This window comes from Xyrauchen texanus, chromosome 28 (assembly GCF_025860055.1).
Source record: "Xyrauchen texanus isolate HMW12.3.18 chromosome 28, RBS_HiC_50CHRs, whole genome shotgun sequence".
In the NCBI taxonomy this organism is placed as follows: Eukaryota; Metazoa; Chordata; class Actinopteri; order Cypriniformes; family Catostomidae; genus Xyrauchen; species Xyrauchen texanus.
In genome coordinates, this window is record NC_068303.1 from 36,971,908 (window position 1) to 36,996,709 (window position 24,802).

The window sequence follows — 24,802 nt, forward strand, 5'->3', positions numbered from 1 at the left end:
TGCAGACCAGGTACACCCCTTAATGGTATTCCCTGATGGCAGTGGCCTCTTTCAGCAGAATAATGCGCCCTGCCACACTGCACACATTGTTTGGGAATGGTTTGAGGAACATGATGAAGAGTTCAAGGTGTTGCCCTGGCCTCCAAATTCCCTAGATCTCAATCTGATTGAGCACCTGTGGGATGTGCTGGACAAACAAGTCCAATCCACGGCAGCTCCACCTCACAAATTACAGAACTTGTTGGATCTGTTGCTAATGTTTTGATGCCAGATGCCACCGGACATCTTCAGGGGTCTCAGATGGGTCAGCACTGTTTTGGCGGCACAAGGAGGACCAATAGCATATTAGGCAGGTGGTCATAATATTTTTTCTCATCAGTGTATATTCTCTGAAAATTTGCAAATATTATAGAAATTGATGTGAAAATTAATAGAAAAACTAGTAGTTCCAATCATAAAGGGGGAGAACAAGATGACTAGCCATCCAGTATTTGTTATCATTGATACACTCTGCTAACTTGAAGAATTGGTCAATTTCACCAGGGGCTTGTACCATGAAGCCGGTTTAGGTGGCTAGCCAGCTATGTTCCAGTTTAGCTTCCGCCAACCCTGGGTTTTAGGTACTATGAAAGTAGCTCGGCTTTAATCGGTGTTCGTTGCCATGGTATCTTACGCTGCACGGCTAACCTGCTCCGGGGCAGGTTATGTTCTGGATTCAAGATCTCAGACTGAAGTTTGACCAATCAGCTGTGAGCAAAGAAACATATAGGTGACGCAACTAATTCCCAGCGTCTGTTCTCTGCTGCAATGGCTTCACCTTTTCTCCCAAATCCTGTGGACATCTCCGCGCAAATTGTTAGACGAGCACTTCGTAGAGAAAGAGTTTTTAGGGACAGACAAAATCCATTTGACTTTCCCGATACTTACTTGTATGAAAGATACAGATTTTCCACGGAAGGAATGTCTTATCTTTGTGAACTTCTTGAGCCGCACATAACAAATGTGACTCGTCGAAACCATGCCCTTACTGTACCGCAAATGGTATGTATTGTGTTGCGTTTTTTGGCAAGTGGTACATACTTGTATGCGGTCGGTGATGCAGAGAATCTAGGGAAAAACACGGTCTGTCGGACCATTCGCAAGGTGGTCCTCGCTCTGCAGGGGTTCATAAATAGCTTCATTGTGTTCCCTGGACATTTATCGTCCATGTCCATAAAAGAGGGATTTTATAAAATTGCCGGTAAGATATCTTGATTGGGTGACATCATATGAACAAATTTAACCTTTCACGTTCGTTTTTTTTCTTCTGCAAAAAAGCACATTTCATACTTAGAAATATATAATGCAATAGTCTACAGTAGCTGTTAAGAATGATTTTAAATATATATTTTTAATTCCTATGATAGGATTCCCTAGAGTCATAGGAGCAATAGACTGCACACATGTTGCAATCTCCACAGCTCTAGGAGAACATGAGGCAGATTATGTGAACAGAAAGTCCTTTCACAGCCTTAATGTTCAGGTATTTGAAAAATGTGAAGTTATTTTTATTTGCATTGAGATCAATCTTTAAATAAGTAACTAACAGATAGGACAATTATTTACTGTACATTTCATCTGCAGATGACTTGTGATCATGAATGCATGATCACAAGTTTGGATGCCAAATGGCCTGGCTCAGTGCATGACTCACGAATTTTCCGTGAGTCTATTTTGTGTCAGTGCTTTGAGGAAGGCAAGTTAAAATTGGTACAGTACACTTTAAAGTTTTAATTTGAAAAGCTTACACAATTTTTCCCTTTTCTGTTCTATGACAGGGCTTTTTGATGGCCTGTTGGTAGGAGATCGAGGTTATGCATGCCAGAGGTTTTTGCTAACCCCCTATCCTGACCCTCAGACAGGGCCACAAAACCGCTTCGATGTGGCCCTCAGTAAAACCAGGGTCAAGATCGAGATGACCTTTGGCATCCTAAAGGCACGTTTCAACTGCCTTAGGCGTTTAAGAGTGTCACCAGAGCGGGCATCACAGATAGTGGCTGCATGTGCCATTCTGCACAATATAGCCACTATCAGAAAGGAGTGAGTACCACCACAAAACCAGCTTCTCCCTGATGAAATTGACCCCATCACAATTGACCACCCAGCTGGCGCAGCTGTCAGAGATGCAATCACAACACAATATTTTACTTAATAAAAGCACACTGACACTGCTGATAGGTCTCAAACTGTTTTATTGGTCATGTGGCTAGGGAGGAAAGAGAGAAAGAAAAATGACATTAGTAAACATTCATAGTGTTCATACAGGGTAACTTGGTTAAAAAAAAAAAAAGTTCACATACTGAGATCTGTTTTTTCCAGCTGTTTGATCTCCAATTTAATTTTTTTAATTTGGAGCCTCCTCAGCTCACAGTCCAGCTCCTTCAGTGAACAGTCTAGTTCTAGACTCCTTTTGTAAAGGGCCCTGACTGAGTCTGTTTCCACCTGAAACAATTCCACCACAAACAAACATTACACGTTTTCTGGAGGTTGATCAAATCACAAAAAGTGGCATGACTTTCTACAAACATAGGACTGACTGTAATTAAGGGTTTAAAGCATTACCTTGTTCACATTCCTTCTGAAGCCCATTGAGGTAGAGGCTTCAGTTTCTGGGGCAGGTTGTGAAAAATCCTACAATAAAAGAGATGTGTAAGAGCCAGTCATTTAATTATGACATTCAAATGTGTGCTATAATAAAAAGCCCTGTGCATTCACCTCAGCAACTGTCTCTGAAGACACAGACAGAGTGTCTTCATCATTTGGTTCACCCTATAAATTGAAGGCCAATTTAAATCAAAATTGTTATAAAGCAGGTTTTGTTCATTGTGTTCTGTCTGGTGTACGGACCTCTGTGCAGGAGACTGTGTGCTGGCTTCAACAGGGACACTGTATTTCCCTCTACTGTGCAGAACATAGAGTCAGCCATATTTAACTTTTTTTTTAAAACATTAGTAATGCATTGCACACACATACCCAGTGTCACTTGCTTAGAGGAGCCAGCACCAGGGTCAGACTGTACAGCACTTGCAATCCCATCCATAATCGGCCGCCCCTTGTTGTTACTCAGTGCCAACTCCTCCGCCACAGTTTTCCTTATGTCATACTTTTTTCTGTTTGCTGCAAACAAGTGTTTGTGATTAAATGTTAACAAAAGTAATAAAAGGTTTTGGTAAATACTCACCACTTTGAATTATATTTATATATTTTGTTTTGATCTGCTGCCAAGAACGTTTGGAGTTGGGGTTGCATCTAAAAATCAATGAATATCAATCTTTCTTAGGATGTAATAGCCTATACATTCACACTTTACATACATCTACACACACACACACACACACACACACACACACACACACTTATGTATGCATGTATATATCAGCACGAATACACATTTTAATTTTAGCATTTAATAAATTTTTAATATGATTATCCTACATAAATTTACATTAATTGTTTAACTTAGCCTACGCATTAACGCAATCAGCAATCTTCCTCCAAGATTGTTCTCTTGCTTTGGCAGCAGATACAGTGTTACTGCGTGCTTGAAAAACACTCCTATATTCTTCATATTTCTGAATGATAATCTCTTGCTCCTGCACGGAAAAATATATAGCTCTCGCTCTATCCATATCGAACGCGATTGGTTGTTCAGTGTCGACGTCACTCTTTTATGTGCACGCGCGTGTGGAGTAATCATAGCTTAAGGATCAAAGCCTGAGTTGACAGAGAAAGTTGATGAGCTGCGTCATGGTACCAATAAAGCCTGATTGCATCGGTTTGGTTTTGTCGACTCAAAACCAATCCTGTAACCCCGAGTTTGTTCAACTACCATCATGGTACAGGCCCCAGGTCTTGAAAAAATATAAACAGTATAGTTGGCATAACAATGAAACGAATTACATGGTTCCTGATTATGGATTACATGGTCTCCCATGGAAACATATACAAGGAGAAAAGCAGAGAATCTAGTAACTGAGCCCTGTGCCACTCTATACTTTTCTATTTGATCTGAACATTCCTTATTAACACAAAGTGGAAGCGGTTGGATAAATATGACCTAAATAATCCATGTCCACAATTGCTAACATAATTCTCAAGACTGTCCAAGATCTATGGTGTTGAAGGCAGCACTAAAATCTAAAAGCACTAGAAGATAGAAGCAGCAACAGTCAGATGATAAGAACAAGTAATTTGCAACTCTGATAATTGCAGTCTCGGTACTATGATGTGCTATGTGATTGTCCTGAATGAAACTCTTCACAGATACCATTTCTCTGTAAAAAAAAATAAAAATAACATAGTTGGGAGGACACTACATTAACTAGTATTTTAGACAAAAATGTGAGATTAGATTTTTGTTTTTTTTATTATTATCATTATCTGAATTTATTGTCAAGTGCTCATGGACAAAATTCATCTTTAGCTATTTTTTTGAAGACAGAGAGGGAGTCTGCTTCACAGATGTAGTTGGGAAGGTTGTTCCACCAATGAGGTACAGTGAAGCCAAAAGTCAGGGAAAGTGATTTGGTTTCTCGTTTTTGTTTTTTAAAACAAGGCACAGCTCATTTGCCAACCACAGGCTTATGGTGTAAACGTAGATTTGTAGGAATTAATTTAGGGTAGCTGGAGCTGGGACTGTTCTTTACGCCAGCTTCAGAGCCTTGTTGAGCTGTGACTTCTTGATAAGTGGTTTGATAATAGCCAGTTTAACAGTTATTGGTACTTGTCCTAAATATAGTGAGGTGTTAATAATTTTGAGAAGAGGTTCTGACATTACAGTTAACCCCTCTTTCAGTAGGTATAGGATCTTGCTGACATTTTGTTGGATTTGATAGCTCTTCCTGACCTGTGGTCTTCTGAGGTGCTGTGGCAGAAGGTGCATAATTCCAGTTCTGTGTCCAATGGTTAAAATGTATAAATAATAAAAGAAATTCCTACTGTGCTGCGAGGGAATATCTGGTTCAGTTCAAGTTTTGTTTCTTGTCAATGAAGCCACATTACTGAATAAATACCTAGGATAAATATCTGTTTTGGTTATTTTCTATGTTTGCTAAAAATTTGCAGACATGACAGCTTTGAAAGCTTGTCTTTAGCTAGTGAAACTATCCTTCCGTGCAATTCAAAACACCACTAATCTTTGTACTCTTCTACTTGCGTTCCATTTTCCAAGCTGCTCTCTTAAGTGCCTGAGTGTAATCACTGTACCAGAGTGCAGGCCTTTTTTTTTACTTTCTTTAATTGAAGAGAGGCGAAACTATATAGAGTGCTAGAGAAGTCTGTATCCATGTTTTCTGTGAATACGTTAAGATAAATTACAGAGTGGGTTGACCGATGGACAATATAATGGTGAATTATTTCCAATGAGATGACACTGAAAATCTTTTTTATTTTTTATTAATTTAATCCTGGAAATAAAAAATTAAAACAAACAAAAGTTATGACATAAAGTGAAGAAGAAATATCTAAGAGTCTGCACTATTCCTTGGTCACTAATCAAAAGTAAGCAAATGTTGTGGCATTGTGGCATTGACCATGTTAACTCCTTTGTACAAAAGGTCAGCAAGGTCAAAAAACATAAGGGCAACAAACTGAATACTACTATAATTACGTTCTGAAATTCATGTACATTTTTCAGTTCAACTACAACATACAAACATGCTCATGTGGTTCGTAGATGGTTATTGGCTAATGCTATTAATCTAAAAATGGCTAAATATCGGTTGATATATACATTTGTATTCTCATTTTCTCATTTCTGTGTTTGTATGTACTTTTTACTGTCCTGTCCGAGCCTCTGAAATCATACCACCAGTATCTGTGGCTATAGGATATCTGCTTTGTTGTCTATATGATTTGCATAAATAAACTCCTGGCATGCCTGCACAACTGCCCAGGTGCAATGACATTTGCATATAGAACTGTGAAAGTCCCCTTAGCAGCAGCTGAGTGCATAGGGGGTCGGTGGTGATATAAATGAATTCAGAATTAAAATCCTATATGTATGTCCTCTTTAAAGTGGTGTTGACCATTGTGATGTAAACAAGGAAACCACTGTCTAATGAGGAAGTAAATGATTCGTACGAAGATTACTTAATTGATAGATTATTTGAGAAAGTTTTACTGCAGATGGATTTCTTAATGATTAAGACTACTCATTAAATCAAACAGATAATTGGTCACACAAACACTCACTGAGCACTTTATTAGAAACACCTGTACACCTAATTATTCATGTGATTATCTAATTAGCCAATCGTGTTGCAGCAGTGTAATGCATAAAATCATGTAGATACTGGTCAAGAGCTTCAGTTAATGCTCACATCAACCATCATAATGGGAAAACGTCCTGGTTCCCTGTCAAAAAGCTACACTTATGATGCTGCGCTGAGTTAGCACTTTGGGAACAACTTTAGGTGTGACCAGCTGTGAATATGTGTGCAAAAAAAAGAAAATGACTGAAAGACAGAGCAAGCGGTGTGTGTTCTCTTATCTACGCTCTATGGTTAAGAGGGACACGCATCAGTTTTGTTTTGTATGTTTGGGGGAAGAGCATGCTGCTCTCGCGTTGGGGCGGGTCGGGTGCGAGCATTGCAATCTGCTCTCAGTCAAAATGCTTTGCACTTGTCTTGCTTACTTCCGAGAGTCAGAGCCCACACTTCAATCGTGGGGCTCTCATATGGATCTGGCTGAGGAGCGAGAGATGGGTCCGTCCCTATCTCTTGCTCTCTCTCCCCAGATCCAGCTGGTCCTTCCCGTGATCCTGTAGTACGCCTCTTCGGTTCACGAGGGGGACCTTGAATCTCTTGAGTCTGCAGACTTTGAATTACCCACCTCCGAGCATTCCGGCCATGATAATAAATCATCGGAGGAATTACTCGAGGTGATTACTCGTGCGGTGGCCAGGCTTCAATAAGACTGGCCACGTGAACAAGAGACCCCCAAACTCTCCAAGTTGGAGGACAGATTTCTGTCTGGTGGCCAGGGGAAGGGAACGCCTCATCAGTCCCTTCCTTTCTTTGATGACCTCCATGATGAGCTCTCTCATTCATGGAGGAAACCTTATACTTCCCGTGTCATACGTGCCCTCCACGTCGATATATTTGACTATCGTGGGTGCTGAGACACGGGGGTATTCGTTAAAAAGACCATCTCTCCCCACAAAGCCGTGCAGGACTACCTCCACGCTAGTAGGGAAGGCTTATCAGGCAGCGGGTCAGGCTGGTGCTGCCCTGCACACTATGGCAGTGTTACAGGCATACCAGGCTGATCTGCTGAAGGACATTACATTTATTTATATTTATGCATTTGGCAGACGCTTTTATACTTTTATCATTTTATTACAGGGACAATCCCCCCAGACCAACCTGGAGTTAAGTGCCTTGCTCAAGGACACAATGGTGGTGGCCATGGGGATCGAACCAGCGACCTTCTGATTACCAGTTATGTGCTTTAGCCCACTACACCACCACCACTCCACAATGACAAACAGGATCGAGCCACGGATCTATCTATCCGTGCGACCAAGCAGACGGCCCCTGCCATTGGCCGGTCTATGTCTGCTTTAGTCAGCACGGAGAGACACTTATGGCTCAACCTGTCGGGCATCAGAGATAAGGACAAAGTTTCCTTCTTGATGCCCCGGTTTTGCCTTCTGGCTTTTTTGGTGACGCTATGAATATAGTTATCACCAGGTTCCAGGAGGCGAAAAATCTGGAGAAGGCGTTCGGCCAGTTCCTTCCTCGCAGCACTCAGGGGGCGGGGCCGTTGGCCACCCAGACCCGCCCTGGTCTTTCTAGAAGGGAGGCTAAGAAACAAAGCATGGCAAGTCGTGCTCCCCCTCCTAAAGACTGGGTACAGGCTCGTCGCCCTCAGCAACCCCCAAAGCAAGACCTCAGGGGAGTAATTTCTAAGAGGAAAAAACCCTGACGGTCTTGCGCCCAGCCTTGTGGGGGTAGCCCCCTCGGGACGGGGCACATGTATCATCCATTTCGACACTCCCTGTACCACCACGAAACCTCTCCATTCCCGCTGCCTCTGGTGTTTCAGGAGTTAGAGGCTTCCAGTGAAATGTTGGGTGTACCATTGCTTCCTGCCTCGACATCCCCTCAAGAGGAATTGTCAAAATGAATACCCATCTCAGAGAACCTGGCAGTGTAGAAACTTCTGCCAGGTATTTCTATGTGGGTCCTAAAAACAGTAGAAAAAGGCTACAGAATTGAATTCGCTCGCCGCCCTCCGCATTTCAACGGTGTGGTTTCCACTACCATGAAACTGGAGCAGGCATGTCTACTGTGGAAAGAACTGCAAAATCTCTTGGTCAAAGGGGCCATAGAATGTGTCCCCCTTCCATAGAAAGAGTCAGGTTATTACAGCAAATACTTCCTGGTTCCCAAGAAGGGTGGGGGGTTGCGTCCGATCTTAGATCTTCGAGGCTTGAATCGCTCAGTCAGGGCGTTCAAGTTCAAGATGCTAACTATCAAGATGGTCGTGTCACAAATCCAAAATCCCGATTGGCTGGTCACGATCGATCTCATGGATGCATACTTTCATATAGAAATTTTGCCACAGCACAGGAAGTTCCTGAGGTTCGCTTTCGGGGGCAAAGCCTTCCGATATCAGGTTCTTCCATTCGGCCTAGCCCTATCACCACGCACATTCATGAAATGCATGGATGCAGCACTGGCTCCTTTGCGACTCCAGGGCATCCACATTCTGAATTACATAGACTGGCTGATACTAGCACAGTCTCAAGAACTGGCAGTTCAGCACAGGGATATTGTCTTAGCTCATCTGGATTATCTGGGTCTGAGACTCAATGTCAAAAAGAGCATTCTCTCTCCCACTCAGGGAATTACCTATCTGGGAGTTATATGGAATTCAATCACGATGTGGACACAATTGTCTCCCGCTCGAATCATGTCCATTCAGAACACCCTGAGCAAAGTCAGGCTAGGCCAAGGTTGCACTGTTCGTCAGTATCAACGAATACTAGGTCTCGTGGCGTCTGTGTCCTCGGTTATCCCTTTGGGCCTTCTGCACATGAGATCGTTTCAGTTGTGGCTAGAAGCCAGGGGATTTCATCCAAGGGCCAGTCCCCTAAGGCTAATAAGGGTTACACGCTGTACACTTCGTTCCCTTTCTATGTGGTTCAGAACCCGGTTTCTTACTCTGGGTCCCACTCTAGATGCGTCTTGTCTTCGCAGGTTGCTAATGAAAGATGCCTCCCTGATGGGCTGGGGAGCAGTCTTAAGTGGTCGTCCAGCTCAAGGGGAATGGGAGGGTCATCAGCTCGATTGGCACATCAACTTCCTCCAGCATTTGAGAGGCTGCCATGTCCTGGTGCGGGTGGACAATACAGCAGCAGTCTCTTACATTAATCATCAAGGAGGTCTACGTTCACGTCAGCTGAATGCTCTGGCATGTCAGATTCTCCTTTGGGCCCAGGGCAAGCTCCTGTCACTCAGGGCAGTTTATATCCCTGGATGTCTGAATGTGGGACCAGATTTACTGTCCAGACAGAAAATACCGACGGGAGGGGTGGAAACTCCACCCCGAGGTAGTGGAACAAATCTGGTTGAGATTTTACAGGGCAGAAGTGGACCTCTTCGCCTCTCAACAGACAGCGCAATGTCCCCTATACTTCTCTCTGAGTCACCCAGCCCCCCTGGATCTGGACGCAATGGCACATACATGGCCCAGAATGCGCCTGTATGCGTTTCCTCCGGTTTCTCTGCTCCCGGGAATCTTGGCCAGAGTTCGCCAACAAGGGTCCTGCCTCTTACTGATAGAGCCGCGCTGGCCGAACAGGGTATGGTTCTCGGAGATAATGTCTTCAATTGACGGCTCGCCTTGGGCGATTCTGGACAGGAGGACCCTTCTGTCTCAGGCGTATGGGACAACATTTCATCCCCGGCCTGAGCTGTGGAACCTTCATATTTGGCCCCTGAAGAGTACCAACTGAGGGACACTGGGTTTTCACCTGAAGTTATCGAGACCATTCTAAGTGCTAGGGCTCCCTCTACTAGAAGATGTTATGCCAATAAATGTCTTTGAAAGATGGTGCAGTGCACATAATGCAGATCCAGTTAACTGCCAGATTTCTTCAGTTCTGGACTTTCTGCAGGAAAAATTGTCAACAGGCGCATGCCCCATGCCACTTTCAGGGTCTATGTGGCTGCCATTTCGGCTTGCCACACCTTGATTGACAGGGTGCCGTTGGGGAGACATCCACTACTCGCTCACTTCATTCGTGGAGCTATGCGACTGAGGCATCCTTCTAGGACCAGGACCCCTTCATGGGACTTAGCAATAGTCCTTGAGGGTCTGGTTGAGACTCCCTTCGAACCTCTAGAGTCAGTGTCTGGAAATGACATGACATGAACAGGAACAGGAAATAAACTTTCATATAAAAGACATGAACACAAAACATGAAAAAACACATCTAGACATGACAATTTGTGTGAGACATTCAATTGTTTTTCACGTTGTGTTGGCTCATAGCCAGTTTGTGTTACTGCACCATAGCGCATCTCTTTGGTTGAGTAAAGCCATTGTCTGTATTTTTTTAAATGAGGTGTAGGGTATTACATACATAATTTAGAGACGTGGACAGGGTCAATTATGTAGGGTATTTTGCATGCATGCTAAATTTAGGAGGGAATTTAGGGTCTTGAAATATGTGAGCTATGAACTAAGTTAAACTGTCCTTATTAGGTAATGAAATGTATAACGGAATTAGTCATGTTCGACAACCATTATAAATTACATACAGTAAATAAAAACTAGATTATTTGTCTTAATGAATTTCTCCACCATTGAAATCATGTCTAGTTGTATCAGCTCACAATTTCTACTGTAAGGAATTAGCTTTAATAAGTGAATTATGATTAATTCACTTATTGGAGTGATATTATTCTCATGGCTTGTTGAAAATATCATTCATATTATTTTTATATCATATTACATATCATATTTATATCATACAGCATACAATTTAAATACCTGCTTTAGCCGAAACAGCATTCAAATGTAACAAAAACTTGCTTATTAGGACTTATTTCAAATTTCAATACACTGAATCCTGGCTGGCAAGTCTTGAAACAGTCCCACTAGTAAAATATGTACATGTTTATATAAAATAGCATTTCAGCTAATTAAAACTAAATTACTTTCTCGTCCGAAATGTTATCCTCGGCTGGATCAAGTCTCTCTTCAAAATACAAATGTTCATCGGAGTCCCGCTCTTCTTCTGAGGAAAATGTTAACTCTTCGTCACTATACAGAAGTTTCCTCGCATGTGTATCTTGAGGTCTTCCAAATGTGCAGATAAGTGAATGAACTAGTTGTTTTTAAGGCACAGTCGGGGGCATTTACCATTTGATATGAATAGCGCGCTCTGCTGGTGGGTGTGATCACATTAGAGATAATTCGCTGAGCCAGGAGAAACTGTACATCGCTTTGTTTCATACAGATTACATTGCATGAGAATATTTTATTTAAATTTGAATTGTTTTATTTAAAAGTAGACATTTTAAGCTTTCTTTAGACATATGTTTCATGTTTGTGTAATAAGTATTCGCAAGTTTCAGTTCATTTGTGTGACGTGTTTCGGATATATGCTCGCGAATCCAGAGACTGCTTACAGCTCACCCTTTATATTTTCTTTATTTTACAAAAGCACAAGGTTTTGATGTTATTGTGAGTGTACACAAATAAAAGTAGACCCTTAATAGTCTCTAATGATGTCTTACACTTATCTGTATGCCCCAAAATGACAGAGAATTTTATGTTGTTTCAGCTGTAATGACGAAAAAATCCAGCAGGACGCACCGGCACGTCTGTCGACCCCAGGGGGTTAAGATGACATGTCTTAGAGTTGTGCAAATCTGATGGTCCTTGTAACCTTACACAGAACAGCCTGGTGTGGGGGTTCCATTTGAAGGCCGGTAATTTATGACGTGGAAACATTCCAAACTGAAAGGTTGGATTTTTCTTGTTTCAAATCATGTTGGTGGAATTCTTCTGCATATATAATCTAACAGAGGTTTGCACTGCATTCGCTGCCCTGTAACATATACATGACATATGTGTGCGTTCCATTCAGAAGTGATCATCCCTATGCCCTATTCCCCTCATAGACTTTACTTCCACTGTCTGAGGACTTGTTACGATCCTATCCTAATGATGTTATGGCCATCATTATATTGTTTTCCCTTCAAAGTGCCCTGTGAAGGCATCATTTATGCTGTTTGGCAAGTAGCAGGTTTTGAACGTTTTTAAAATGTCATTCGTTTTTATTTTTATTTCGTTTTTTTTTTATTATTTATTTCAGTTTTGTTTCAGTTAGATTTAATTGCACATAAATAGTTTTTATTTCATTTTTATTTTTTTGAAATGTCTCTGTTTTGTTTTTATTTAGTTTTAGTATAGTTTTAGTTTTCAAACATCTTTAACACTTAAAAATACTGTTGGATTTTTTTAAATTAGTTACAACATTAGTTAATGTAAACTAACAGTGAATAACACTTACGTCACATACTTATCTTAGTTAATGTTTTTTTTTTTTACAACATATACATTAATAAATGGTATGTATAAACATTAATTAATGCATTATGAACTAAAATGAACTAGAATGAACAATTGCATATTTATAAATGACCATTGACCAAGATTAATCAGTTCTATAAAAATGGTAACACTATACAATAAGGTAATATTGGTTGACATTAGTTATCATTAGTTTATTTGTTGTTAAAAAAAAAAAAAAAAAAAAAAAGAATATGGTAAACTATATTGCCATTGCATATAGGCTATATCTAGCAATAACTATTCCAACATCTCCACACCATTTATCAGCAGCATAAACTGAAATATACAGGTCTTTCAGTAGGGATGTCTTGATACCATTTTTTGAGAACGAGTACGAGTTCCAATTCTTTCTTTTTGATATTTGCCGATAACATGGCGATACATTTTTTTTACTTATTTTATTTTTCTGAACTCCATATCAACAGATTATTTCCATTTTATCATAAAAAGGTGTTTTAATTCATTCATTCATTAAAACTTGAATAAAATGAAAGTATAACAATTAATTTTCAACATAATGTATTAATTTTATCAAATGAAGTACTTATATAGAACTTCACAGCACAATCCAAAATAGAGCATTGGAGTTATATTTTGTCAAATAAATGGTCTGCACTTATATAGCGACTTTTTAAGCCTTAACGGTATTCAAAGCGATTTACACTATGTCTTTCACCCATTCACACACACCAATGGCAGCAGAGCTGCAATGTAAGGTGCTAACCTGTCATTGGGAGCAACTTGGGGTTCAGTGTCTTACCCAAGGACACTTTGGCATGTGGAGACGTGTGGGCCAGGATTCAAACCACCAACCCTGCGATTAGTGGCCGACCCACTCTATCAACTGAGCCACAGCCGCCCCAAATAAAGTGCTGCATAATGGAGCATCACAGATGTGATTGATTTATTATTTGTATTATTAGTGGTAGTAGTATTAATTTTTACAATAGTGCAAAACTTTACAATAGTGATATATCTGTCATACCTTTTTTTATTTTGATGGAGCTTTAATTTTGAAGTGTTTCTGTGTGATGATGGTAGCTTTTCAGTCTGAAAAAGCTGGGTGCTACATGATTCAAAGTGATTATTAAACTGCAAAAGCCTGCTATTTAATTAAATAGAGTAAGTATGTAATCTCTATGTGCCTCACTCAACAAAGTATTTGTGCTCTGTTTGCTGTCATCTGTAAAAAACAGAGCACTCAGTTCTCATGACGGTGTTTCCCAGTATGAGCCAACGAGGAGCTTTAAAGTTGCGTGCGCTGCAGCCGGCCTTGGCACAACACTGTCTCCACACATTCACTATTGCTCTGCTCACATTTGAAGCACACTGCACATGCAAAGTGAACTACATATTTACCTCATTAAATTGCAGCTTAATTAAATTTCCGGTTAAATAATCTCATTGGGACATAATGTGATTACAATTTGTGTGCTGATTGTTTATGTAATGAAATTCATACATCTGATGGTATCGATTTTTGGTATCAGAGCATTTTTACGAGCACGAGTACAAGTACATGAGTTTGTTATCGGACCGGATTCCATTACCGGATATCCCTAATATTCAGTCGTTTTGTTTGAGGCCAACTAAATGAGGTCCCAATTTATTTTGTGCTGTCTTTGCAATGTTGCCATTAACGCAAACAATGCGTTGTAAACAGCGGGGAACAGAAGGCTTCAAGAGTGACCGGATGTATGGCCGAGAAAGGAACCTTAGGCAGGTAGTCAGGATGAGGGTGCAATATTGCTTTAGCCATTCCTGGGGCAAAATCTAAGGAGGATGGCAAGATAGACAGAGCCTGCAAATCCCCAATTCTTTCTAGAGAAAAAAATCGCCATAAGAAAAACATCTTGAGGGTCAGAAGTTTATCAGACGCTGGATCTGCATTATGTGCACTGCACAGTCTTTCAAAGACACCCCATTTATTGGCATAACTTCTTCTAGTAGAGGGAGCCCTAGCGCTCAGAATGGTCTTGATGTCTTCAGGTGAAATCCCAGTGTCCCTCAGTTGATACCTTTCAGGGGCCAAACATGAAGGTTCCACAGCTCAGGCCGGGGATGAAATATTGTCCCCTGCACCTGAGACAGAAGGTCCCTCCTGTCCAGAATCGCCCAAGGCAAGCCATCGAGGAGAGACATTAACTCCGAGAACCATACCATGTTCAGCCAATGAGGCGCTATCAGTAAGAGGCAGGACCCTTGCTGGCAAACACTGGCCAATATTCTCAGGAGCAGAGAAACCGGAGGAAATGCATACAGGCGCATTCTGGGCCATGTATGGGCCATTGCGTCCAGACCTTGGGGTAGAGGGGACATTGCGCTGTCTGTTGGGAGGCATAGAGGTCCACTTCTGCTCTGTAAAATCTCAACCAGATTTGTTTCACTACCTCGGGGTAGAGTTTCCACAAAGTGAGGAACCGGGGTCTGAACCACATAGAAAGGGTACGAAGCGTGTGGCGCATAAACCTTATCTGCCTTAGGGTACTGGCCCTTGGATGAAATCCCCTGGCTTTGAGCCACAACTGAAATGGTCTCATATGCAAAAGGCCCAAAGGAATCACAGAGGATGCAGATGCCATGAGACCTAGTATTTGTTGATACTGACGAAGAGTGCAACCTTGGCATAGCCTGACTTTGCTTAGGGTGTTCTGAATAGTCTCGATTCGAGCGGGAGATAATTGTGCCCGCATCATGATCAAATTCCATACGACCCCCAGATAGGTAGTTTCCTGAGTGGGAGAGAGAACGCTTTTCTTGACGTTGAGTCTCAAAGAGAAACCAGATGAGCTAAGACGATATCCCTGTGCTGTAATGCCAGTTCTTGTGACTGTGCTAGTAATAGCCATTCTTCTATATAATTCAGAATGCGGATGCCCTGGAGTCGCAAAGGAGACTGTACTGCATCCATGCACTTTGTGAATGTGTGGGGTAATGGAAGAACCCAATATTGGAAAGCTTCGCCCCTGAAAGCAAACATCAGGAACTTTCTGTTATGGCAGAATTTCTATATGAAAGTATGCGTCCATGAGATTGATCGAGGCCAACCAATCATGATATTGTATTTGAGACACGACCGTCTTGATGGTTAGCATCTTGAACTTGAACAACCTGACTGAGCGATTCAAGCCTCGAAGGTCTAAAATCGGATGCAACCCTCCCATCCTTCTTGGGAACCAGGAAGTATCTGCTGTAGTAACCTGACTCTCTCTCTGGAAGGGGAACATGTTCTATGGCCCCTTTGACCAAGAGATTTTGCAGTTCTTTCCACAATAGACATGCTTGTTCCTGTTTCACGGTAGTGGGAACCACGTCGTTGAAACGCAGAGGATGGCAAACTAATTTAATTCTGTAGCCTTTTTCTTCTGTTCTTAGGACCCACATAGAAACTCCCAGCAGTAGGAATGTTGAGTGTTCCGTGTCCTGGACTACGGCAGGAAGCAACAGAAAACACAACATTTCGCTGGAAACCGCTAACTCCCGAAACACCAGAGGCGGCGGGAATAGAGAGTTTTCGTGGGTGTATCGGGAAGGTACAGGTGGATTTTTCACGCGCCCCGTTTTCTGCGCACTGCCTAACAAATTCTAACTCCTAACAGAGGAAAGTAGAAACTTTTGACAAGTTGAGAAGCACAACCCACACAGAATGGACTGAAGACAAAAGACCTGATGATGCACCTGTGGTGCATCTATTTATAGCCCCTGTACCGGCGCATCCTGATGATGTCACCGGCATAGGCTATAAATTCTAGTCAATTTCATTGACGTGTTGCACACATATTCACAGCTGGTCACTCCTAAAGACGTTCCCAAAGCGCTAAATCAGCGCAGCATCAAAGTGTAGCTTTTGATAGGGAACAAAAATGCTCAAATAACTTAGATCATAAATCCAATTGTAAATGTGAACATAATGATAATAACTGAAAAATAAGCCATGACATTTAGATAGTTTAACACAATCTCATAATTATCATTTTTTCTCAAAACGGCAGTGATTGTCAGGGTCTTAATTAATATTCCACTATATTTTAAGAGTTTCGACATTAATTTTATTACCACCTGCTGGTGGAATATCCAAACCGCACATTCAGGAACTGAATTTGTGGTACTGAAACGTCTTAGTGCAATGACCAAATTCTTGCACCACTTCATTTACATACAATAAACACACAGTAGCGCAAACAGTCCATCTATTTGCGCTTTCGCTGGCGTGAACATTTCACTTAGAATTAGCACTCTCACGAAAATTGGATAAGACCATGGCCGTAGCGCTTTGCGCAATCACAAAAATAGACCCCATAAATTATCAAGCCATTACCTGATATCACGTTATTCACGTTATAGGACTTTATGGAGACATTACAATACATGCTTCCTTTTCTGTTACAGCATGATTCTCTTTAAAGCTGCTTTGAAATAATGTGTGTTGTGAATAATGCTGTACAAATAGAAATTAATCATCTTGACTTGTATCTGTCATTAAAAAGTCCATATTAAAAGACCACTAGTCATAATGGCATACAATATATGAGATAAATAGACTATGCATTTAAACTATGGTAAACTTTTAAAATATTCAGAAATCAGTTTATAATATACAGTAACATCCACCACACAAGATCAGAGCAGCATGTATGGCAATGATTAGCTTATTATCATAAGTCATTAACTAACCAAATATCTTACCCCTTTGATTTATTGTAGCACAGACAAAATTACTCTCTATGTAGCACAAACTGAAGTGATCACTGGTGTTAACATTTGCCTGAGTAGATATGTCTCTCTCACTGTGTGATGTGGTCATGAATGTGTTAAAGCAGTGGGTTGTAAATGAGGACAAAACAAATGATCAGCACGCGCAGTTGGAACGCCACCCAACCGCGCACCACTCCTGTGAAAAAGATCATGCAGGAAATCTCTTTTAAAATAACAAGAAATAGAACAAGCTCTCACAGCAGACAATGTGCGAAATTAATGTGCAAATGTATGCAAAAAGAAAAATTAGGCAGGCAAATGAGGAAGCTATTATGACTTGTTGGAATTATGAATAATTATGAATAATTATGGCCAATTCTCCATTTCTAAAATGACTTTTTAGGGTGTAAACAAAAGCTTAATTGTGGAAATGCATAGGTGAATGTGAATGACCTTGAACTTTCGATTAATAATATTACATGAGCAATAGTGCTGTTTTACTGATCAGCAGCTCTGGTATTATGATATTGCATTAATACAACAAGTCCATAAACATAGATTGATGACAAAGTTATTATTGAGTATCTTACATTTTGGGGCCTATTTATATTTCATCCCTTCATCTTGTCTTTCTCACTTTGTCTTTCATATTACTTCTACGCATATACTTAAAGCTCAACCCATGAAAATTTGATGCAGTCACATGATTTTCCATGATGATACACTGCATAATGTCCAGTCTATGTTTCAATACCAAAAACTGGACTAAATTCACTTTACTGTAATTATAACTCTTAAAAGATTACTTACTATTACTAGCATTGGCTTACTATCTCTGAGTTTCATTTTGCATGTCCAAAATATTAATGAAGATCAACTTCATGCCATTCCTTTTGTAATCATGATTTTTAAAATGCATGGTTAAAACATGCACTTTTTGAGCAGGGAAACTGAGAAAATTTAAGACAAAGAATTAGAAATAATTTATCTTGGGGAAGATGTTGACCAAGTAACATCGCAAAGGTACTTCTGATTTGCTTGAAGCCTCTTTGGGGGTGTGGACAACCTCAACTCTAAAACTAACACTCAAGGAACAAGTTCTCTAAATTTAAACACCATGTACATTTCTCATGTTACCATCATGTTATAGTCCTCAAGGGAGAGCCCATGGAGACCACGACCACTAAAATGTAGAAGTACAAGCTTTCTTCTGCTGTCAGGTTCCACTGGTCATTCCATCATCCATCTGATGGGCTGTAACAGTTATGGATGAGCAAGGAGGAGGTGGGAACTGGCTGAACAGTAAACAAAGTTTTAATGTCAAACTCAACTTAAAACTAAAATAAATTAACTAGACAAACATGCAACACGGTCAAATGCGTCTCTTTCTCTCTCCAATTGGCACCTCCAGTTCCCCTGTATCTCGCTCTCCTGCTGATCAGCTGATTTAGCGCCGGCCGTGCACCATCACAGCCCGGCCATGCCCCCCTCCTCATAACATGGGCACAATCGATTTCTCACAAAATCGGCACTCCAGCTTCATTGGAACTTCATAACCTCGATCACTTGGTCAACAGAAACTTCCACGAGCCAAGCCAAAGGACTTCAAAGATTTTAAATAATTTCCATTCCTTGTCTGTCAAAACTTTTTTGTCAATGTGTGTTAGTTTAGTTTTATGTTGTAGATTAGTCAATAAAGTTTTGTATCTATTCAAGGAGATGTTGACTGTGGTAAATGATCAACTATAATTTGTCACTTGAACTCTGTTGGTCCTAAGCTTGAGTAAACGTGCTTATAAACAGTATTTAAATATATTTGTGATATTATTTTCAATGGCCATGAGAGTAATATTGCTAATATTTATGAATTAACGAGTATGTTTGCATCATATCTGTAATGTTTGGTGCCCAAGGAGTGGAAGAGAGGAGACGCAGGAGTAGAATTTTTGAGACTTTTAATTTAGGAGCATTGAAAGGCTCGAGGGGCGGAGCCGTGGAAGGAACCATGAGAGGCTTGATGGGTGGAGCCGTAGAAGGCGGAGCAATGTAAGACTCTGGGGGTGAAGCCGTGGAAGGCGTAGCTGTAAGAGGTTCGTGGGTGGAGCCGTAGAAGGCGGAGCCATGGAAGACTTTGGGGGTGAGGCCATGGAAGGTGCAGCCTTGAGAGGCTCAGGGCACAGGCAGGGACTGGGGGATGACCTCCGTGGTCGTGAGCACTGTCAGAGACTGGGGAAAGACCTCCATGGTTGTGAGTACTGGCAGAGACTGGTGAGAAGATGCCCTCTTCTTTCTCTTTCTCCTTCGGCCAACAGGGAGCGTGGTTACGTGGATGGTCGAGGGTATGGGCGCTGGCTCTGGGACGGTCGAGGCTAACCGTGGCAGGCGTGGGCACTGGCTCGCTAATCGTGGCAGGCATGGGCACTGGCTCTTTGACCGTGGTCGCTACCACTGTCTGTGGCAGTGAATCGACCACCGGAAACAGGATAAGATGAGCCCCTCCAAAAAAATATATTTAGGGGAGTTAAATGGAGTGAGGTTACCTTGGAGCAACAAGGGAGAGATTTCCCACCACAAGTGCTTTTGTACATTTAAAGTTTAATCCCATACCATATATGGATTTGAGGTTCTCATCTGCAAAGTCTGTGGTAGCAGCGAGGCGAAGGAACCTGGTTGAGTATTCCAGTAGGGGAAGATTCTGGAATAAAGCTGTTGGCTCCATGCTCAGTAAAGTGCTCCTTGAAGTGAGGCTTAGTAGGAGAGGAAGAAGTTAGGATGAGCTGGCAAGTGAATTCATATTATTCTGTAGTTATTGGTCAGTCCTTCTGTAACATTTGGTGCCCAATGAGTGGGAGAGAGGAGATGCAGGAGTAGAATATTTGAGACTTTTAATTATACAAACTGGAGTAGAACAAAAACTGGAGTGGATACAAACGCTGGTGTGGATACAAACGCTGGAGTGGATACAAATGCTGGAGTGGATACAAACAATAATCTTAACATCAAACATTAGTTTTCAAACGTTACCATTCAAACATAACAATTCAAGGACTGACAAATACTAAACAAAACTAGAGGGTATATATATATACACTTGGAAACTTAATGAGGGAATGGCATACAGGTGGGGATAACAAGAAGTGATTAGGGCAGTGGATACTGGGAAATGTAGTGCAGGAAAAACAAAAAAAATAGTCCTTGAACATTAAGTAGACAAACTGTGACAATGTCATTCGCTGGCTGAGTGAGTTTGTTGGACATAACCATTAATTCTTTTAATATTACCTTAATTCCCTTCTTGAGCAAAATTCCTTTCAAATAAATTGTGACAATTTAATCGATTAACGTCTGTGAGTTTCTCATGTATCATCCACCTGTGTGTATATGTTCTCTGCTGCATGCATAGAGGCCGCAGATCACCATTAGTAAAGAGACTTACTGTTCTGATTGATCCAATGAGTTTAGTATGATAGTTCAATAGTTTGGAAGCCGTTAATTGTTATTTGTATAGAGCTTTTCACAACACAAATAATTTCAAAGCAGCTTTACAGATGTAATGTCTTAGAGTCATCTTTGTGCGGTCATTGTAGTATACAACTTGTTTTTTTAAGTAAATTATATTTGTATATAGACCTACATACAGTGATCAAGCCAAAGGTAACGTCACATGAAAGAGTTCGCACAGCAGATAACGCTCTGAGTGACTGGAAAAACTCAAGAGTTCCTTTGCTGTAACGTGGGCTAGAGTAACGAGCCTCGCTGAGTTCATCAAATAGTTTTCCAAAATAATAAAGGATTTTGAAAGTTTTGCCTATATAGATGATTTTTGTATTGGAAGGCATATAAAACACCTACATTGTTTATAAGCATACAATTTATTTTGTGTATACAGATTTTTTTTTTACATTGCTAATAAAAAATAATACCTACAGCGGCAAGAATGTTTCGTATACCTTGTCTCTGTTAGCCTATTTTCCTTATAGTCAACTTATTTCCAGATCTGCTCCTCTGTAATGATGGCATGAAGCTTGTACCTTTGAGTACAGTGATCACTATTAACTGGCTCACAGATTATTTGACGTTTCTAGTTATTTTAAATACATTTTTATTTGGACATGACCAAAAGTAGTGATTTCTGAGTCAGTTAGTTGCTTACTCTGTAAATAATCTCTCAACTTCCATCAGCTCATCATATTTATGCCGATCATTATCGCATTAACAGAATGACAGCCCTTTAAAAAATTTCGAGTTCTTGGCAAATTTGCCGAAAGCGTGCCACAAATTCATCACTAATCATTTTCACATGCAAATTAGCTTTTCTGCCAATGTGCGGCAAATTAATGTGAAAATAATGAGAGACAAATATGTGGCAAGCTTGTGACAAATTTGCCCTGAACTCTTGATCGCTGGCACATCAACTGCCTGGATTTGCTGACTGTTTTCTTTGCCCTGCGGAAGTTTCTCCCGGTAGTTCAGGGCAAACACGTCTTGATCAAATCAGACAGCACCACCGTGGTAGCGTACATAAATCACCAAGGCGGAGTACGCTCCCACCACATGTCACAACTCGCCTGTCGTCTCCTCCTTTGGAGCCAGCAGCGACTCAAGTCTCACAGAGACTCACATCCCCGGCAACCTCAATGTGGTAGCGGATGCGCTGTCACGACAACGCTTGCCCAGTGGAGAGTGGAGGCTTCACCCCAGTCTGTCCAGCTGATTTGGGAACGGTTCGGCAAGGCTCAGGTAGACCTGTTTGCCTCCCGAGAGACCTCCCACTGCCCGATCTGGTATGCCCAAACAGAGGCTCCCCTCGGGGCAGACACACTGGCCCACGGGGCTACGCAAGTACGCATTTCCCCCAGTGAGCCTTCTTGCACAGGTGCTATGCAATGTCAGGGAGGACGAGGAACAATTCACTCTTGTGGCTCCCTATTGGCCCACCCGGGCTTGGTTCTCGGACCTCATACTCCTCACGACAGCCCCTCCCTGGCAAATTCCCCTGAGGAAAGACCTTCTTTCTCAGGGACTGGGCACGCTCTGGCATCCGCACCCAGACCTCTGGAACCTCCACGTCTGGCCCCTGGACGGACACGGAAGATCTAGCTGATCTAACACCTACTGTCGTAGACACGATCAACCAAGCCAGAGCCCCTTCTATCAGGCAACTTTACGCCCTAAAGTGGCGCTTGTTCACAAATTGGTGTTCTTCTCGGGGCGAAGATCCACAAAGGTGCGCAGTCAGGTCAGTGCTCTCATTTCTGCGGAGAGGTTGGAGGGGAGGCTGTCCCCGTCCACCTTGAAGTTGTATGTAGCTGCTATCACAGCCCACCATGATGCAGAGCCGGGGTGGTCAGCTCCATCAGACCCCCCCATGGTCTACTCTACTGGGGTTTGCTCTCTGTTTCTTGGGTTTACCGCACATTTCTCATTTACCTTGTTATTAGCATTTGTGTTACCTGTCTTACTTGTTTGCCCTCTCATTTGTTAATTGTTCCCACCTGTTTTCATTTACCTTCTGTGTATTTATGCCTGTCTGTTTTCAGTTCTTGGTTTTTTTTTTTGCTGTGTTGCTAACTTTTTTCAGATTTTGTCTTGTTTGTGATCTTGTCTGTCTTTTCTTCATGTCATTTTCTACCCATTGTTGTGGTATGTATTTTTCTTTATTAAAAGTAATCACACATTCTGCCTGTTATTATGTACTTCTCTGTGTCCCATACCTGACTCTCCTCCATCTCCTCTCTCCCTCAACCACTGCATTCTCCCCAAGTCCCGCCCCTTATAGACCAATCAGCACAGGCTGAGCTCTAAATTAACCAATAACAATATTTCAAAACAAAATAACATTTAAGATTGCAAAGCGGACAAAATAACAAATAGTGTAAGTGTAATCAAATGTATATATATATATATATATATATATATATATATATATATATATATATGAATCTAAACTCTGTAAACATGCATTAAGCACTTTAAACCTCCCATTAGTTTATAAAAGAAATATTTTGGGGGATAAATATAAAAATATGAAATAGGGAATTATATATATGAATTCTTGACTTGGCAACATAGTATTTTAAAATATATGTTGTTGCATATATGTGTAAACCATACATAGACATACATATTATATGCCTATGTGTTTTATATATTATTGTGTTATATTTAATTTCTGTCTGTGTTTATCTTGAAACTATGTAAATGTCAAATGGAACTGAAAAATGCATTTACATTGGACTAAACCCTTCTCTTTTCAAAAATCCCCCACATGCCACTGCTTTCGACCTACTGTTGACAAATTCACAGTGAGATGTGTCTGCATATTTGGCCATTCATGTATTTGGTCTGAATAAGCAGATGCATTTACACTTTGCTGCATTGCATCTTGTACGCTTCTCAGAAGATTGGATTTCTATCCATCTTTAATGCATTTTTGAGGCTATTTATTATTTTCACGGTCAGATAGTTATCTCATCACTAAAAATGCATGAAGTGAAGTTGACACAATATGTCCAGTTGTTTTGTCTAACAAAAACATTTCCAAACAAAACAAACACAAATGTTGTGTTGTCAAACTTGTTTTACTACAAATACAATGGTTATACTATGTTCCGAAAATTTACGTTGGTTACTGAACAGTAAGGAAAAGTCCTACTAATTAAATCTATATCATTCTGGTGATATATTATTGAATATTGCAATAACTTCTGATGTCATCCGATAGTTATCTAAAAATATTTCCTTCTTTAAATAGTTTCAGTGTAAATTACTACTTTTTGTTAGTAGCTTGTAGTGTAGCTAACGACTTTTTTTAAAGAGTAACATGACTGTAGTTTAACTACATGAATTTAAATTTAAAAGTAGCTTGTTGCTTGGGAGCTACAGTTTCAAAGTAGCTTCCCCAACACTGCTCAGTGTGTAGGGAGCAGTAAATACTGCATAGGGACCTTGTAAATAAGAAAGCAGCTGACGCATTATTGACTTTGTGTACAACAAGCTGCCATATCTCATTCATCTCTTAGGTCAATGAGGCCCAGTCTACTTAACTGGACAAATTAAAATTTGTCAAAGTGGTTGAGATTCTCATAACAGTCTTATCTTCTGGAGTATTGGCTGTGGGTGGACCAACAACTTTGATTTCACATTTCATCTCAGTATGGATGCTTTTCAAAGGTAGAGGTAAAAGGCCTGATGTCTCTCCTTGTGCTTTGATTGGCTGTGCAAACTACTATAACACACTGATTATTGCAGGAGCAGTTGTCTAATTAGGGATTGGAAGAGTGAACATTACAGGAGAATAAAAGAGGGCCTGTCTCTCATGCCTTGGAATGGGAAGAGGTGTTGTGCAGTTCTCCAGAGACTGTGAGATGCAGGTTTGTTTTGATGTGATGCTTGACAGACCTTAGAAGCGTGCACAGTGAGCCAAACCAGAGAAGAGGAAAGCTGATTTATATGCATGCTAGATATGCATGCATAC

General features: G+C 40.9%; 1 protein-coding gene and 1 long non-coding RNA gene across 3 annotated transcripts; one reads left to right on the forward strand and one right to left on the reverse strand.

Moving 5' to 3' along the window:
* Positions 1–807: 807 nt before the first annotated feature.
* Positions 808–2,083, forward strand: LOC127621790 (putative nuclease HARBI1). The gene is made up of 4 exons (XM_052095523.1): positions 808–1,240; positions 1,407–1,522; positions 1,624–1,735; positions 1,818–2,083. Exons 1-4 carry the CDS (start codon positions 808–810, stop codon positions 2,081–2,083), a joined length of 927 nt encoding a protein of 308 aa, XP_051951483.1.
* Positions 2,084–2,214: 131 nt separating this feature from the next.
* On the reverse strand, positions 2,215–3,124 carry LOC127621796 (uncharacterized). Of its 2 annotated transcripts, none has more exons than XR_007967905.1 (6): positions 3,013–3,124; positions 2,887–2,940; positions 2,755–2,808; positions 2,602–2,670; positions 2,340–2,481; positions 2,215–2,245 (listed from the first exon to the last, which is right to left on the reverse strand). It is a non-coding gene; the product is annotated as an uncharacterized LOC127621796 (long non-coding RNA). The 2 variants fall into 2 exon arrangements; XR_007967906.1 differs by having other exon boundaries at positions 2,577–2,670.
* Between the last annotated feature and the right edge of the window lie 21,678 nt (positions 3,125–24,802).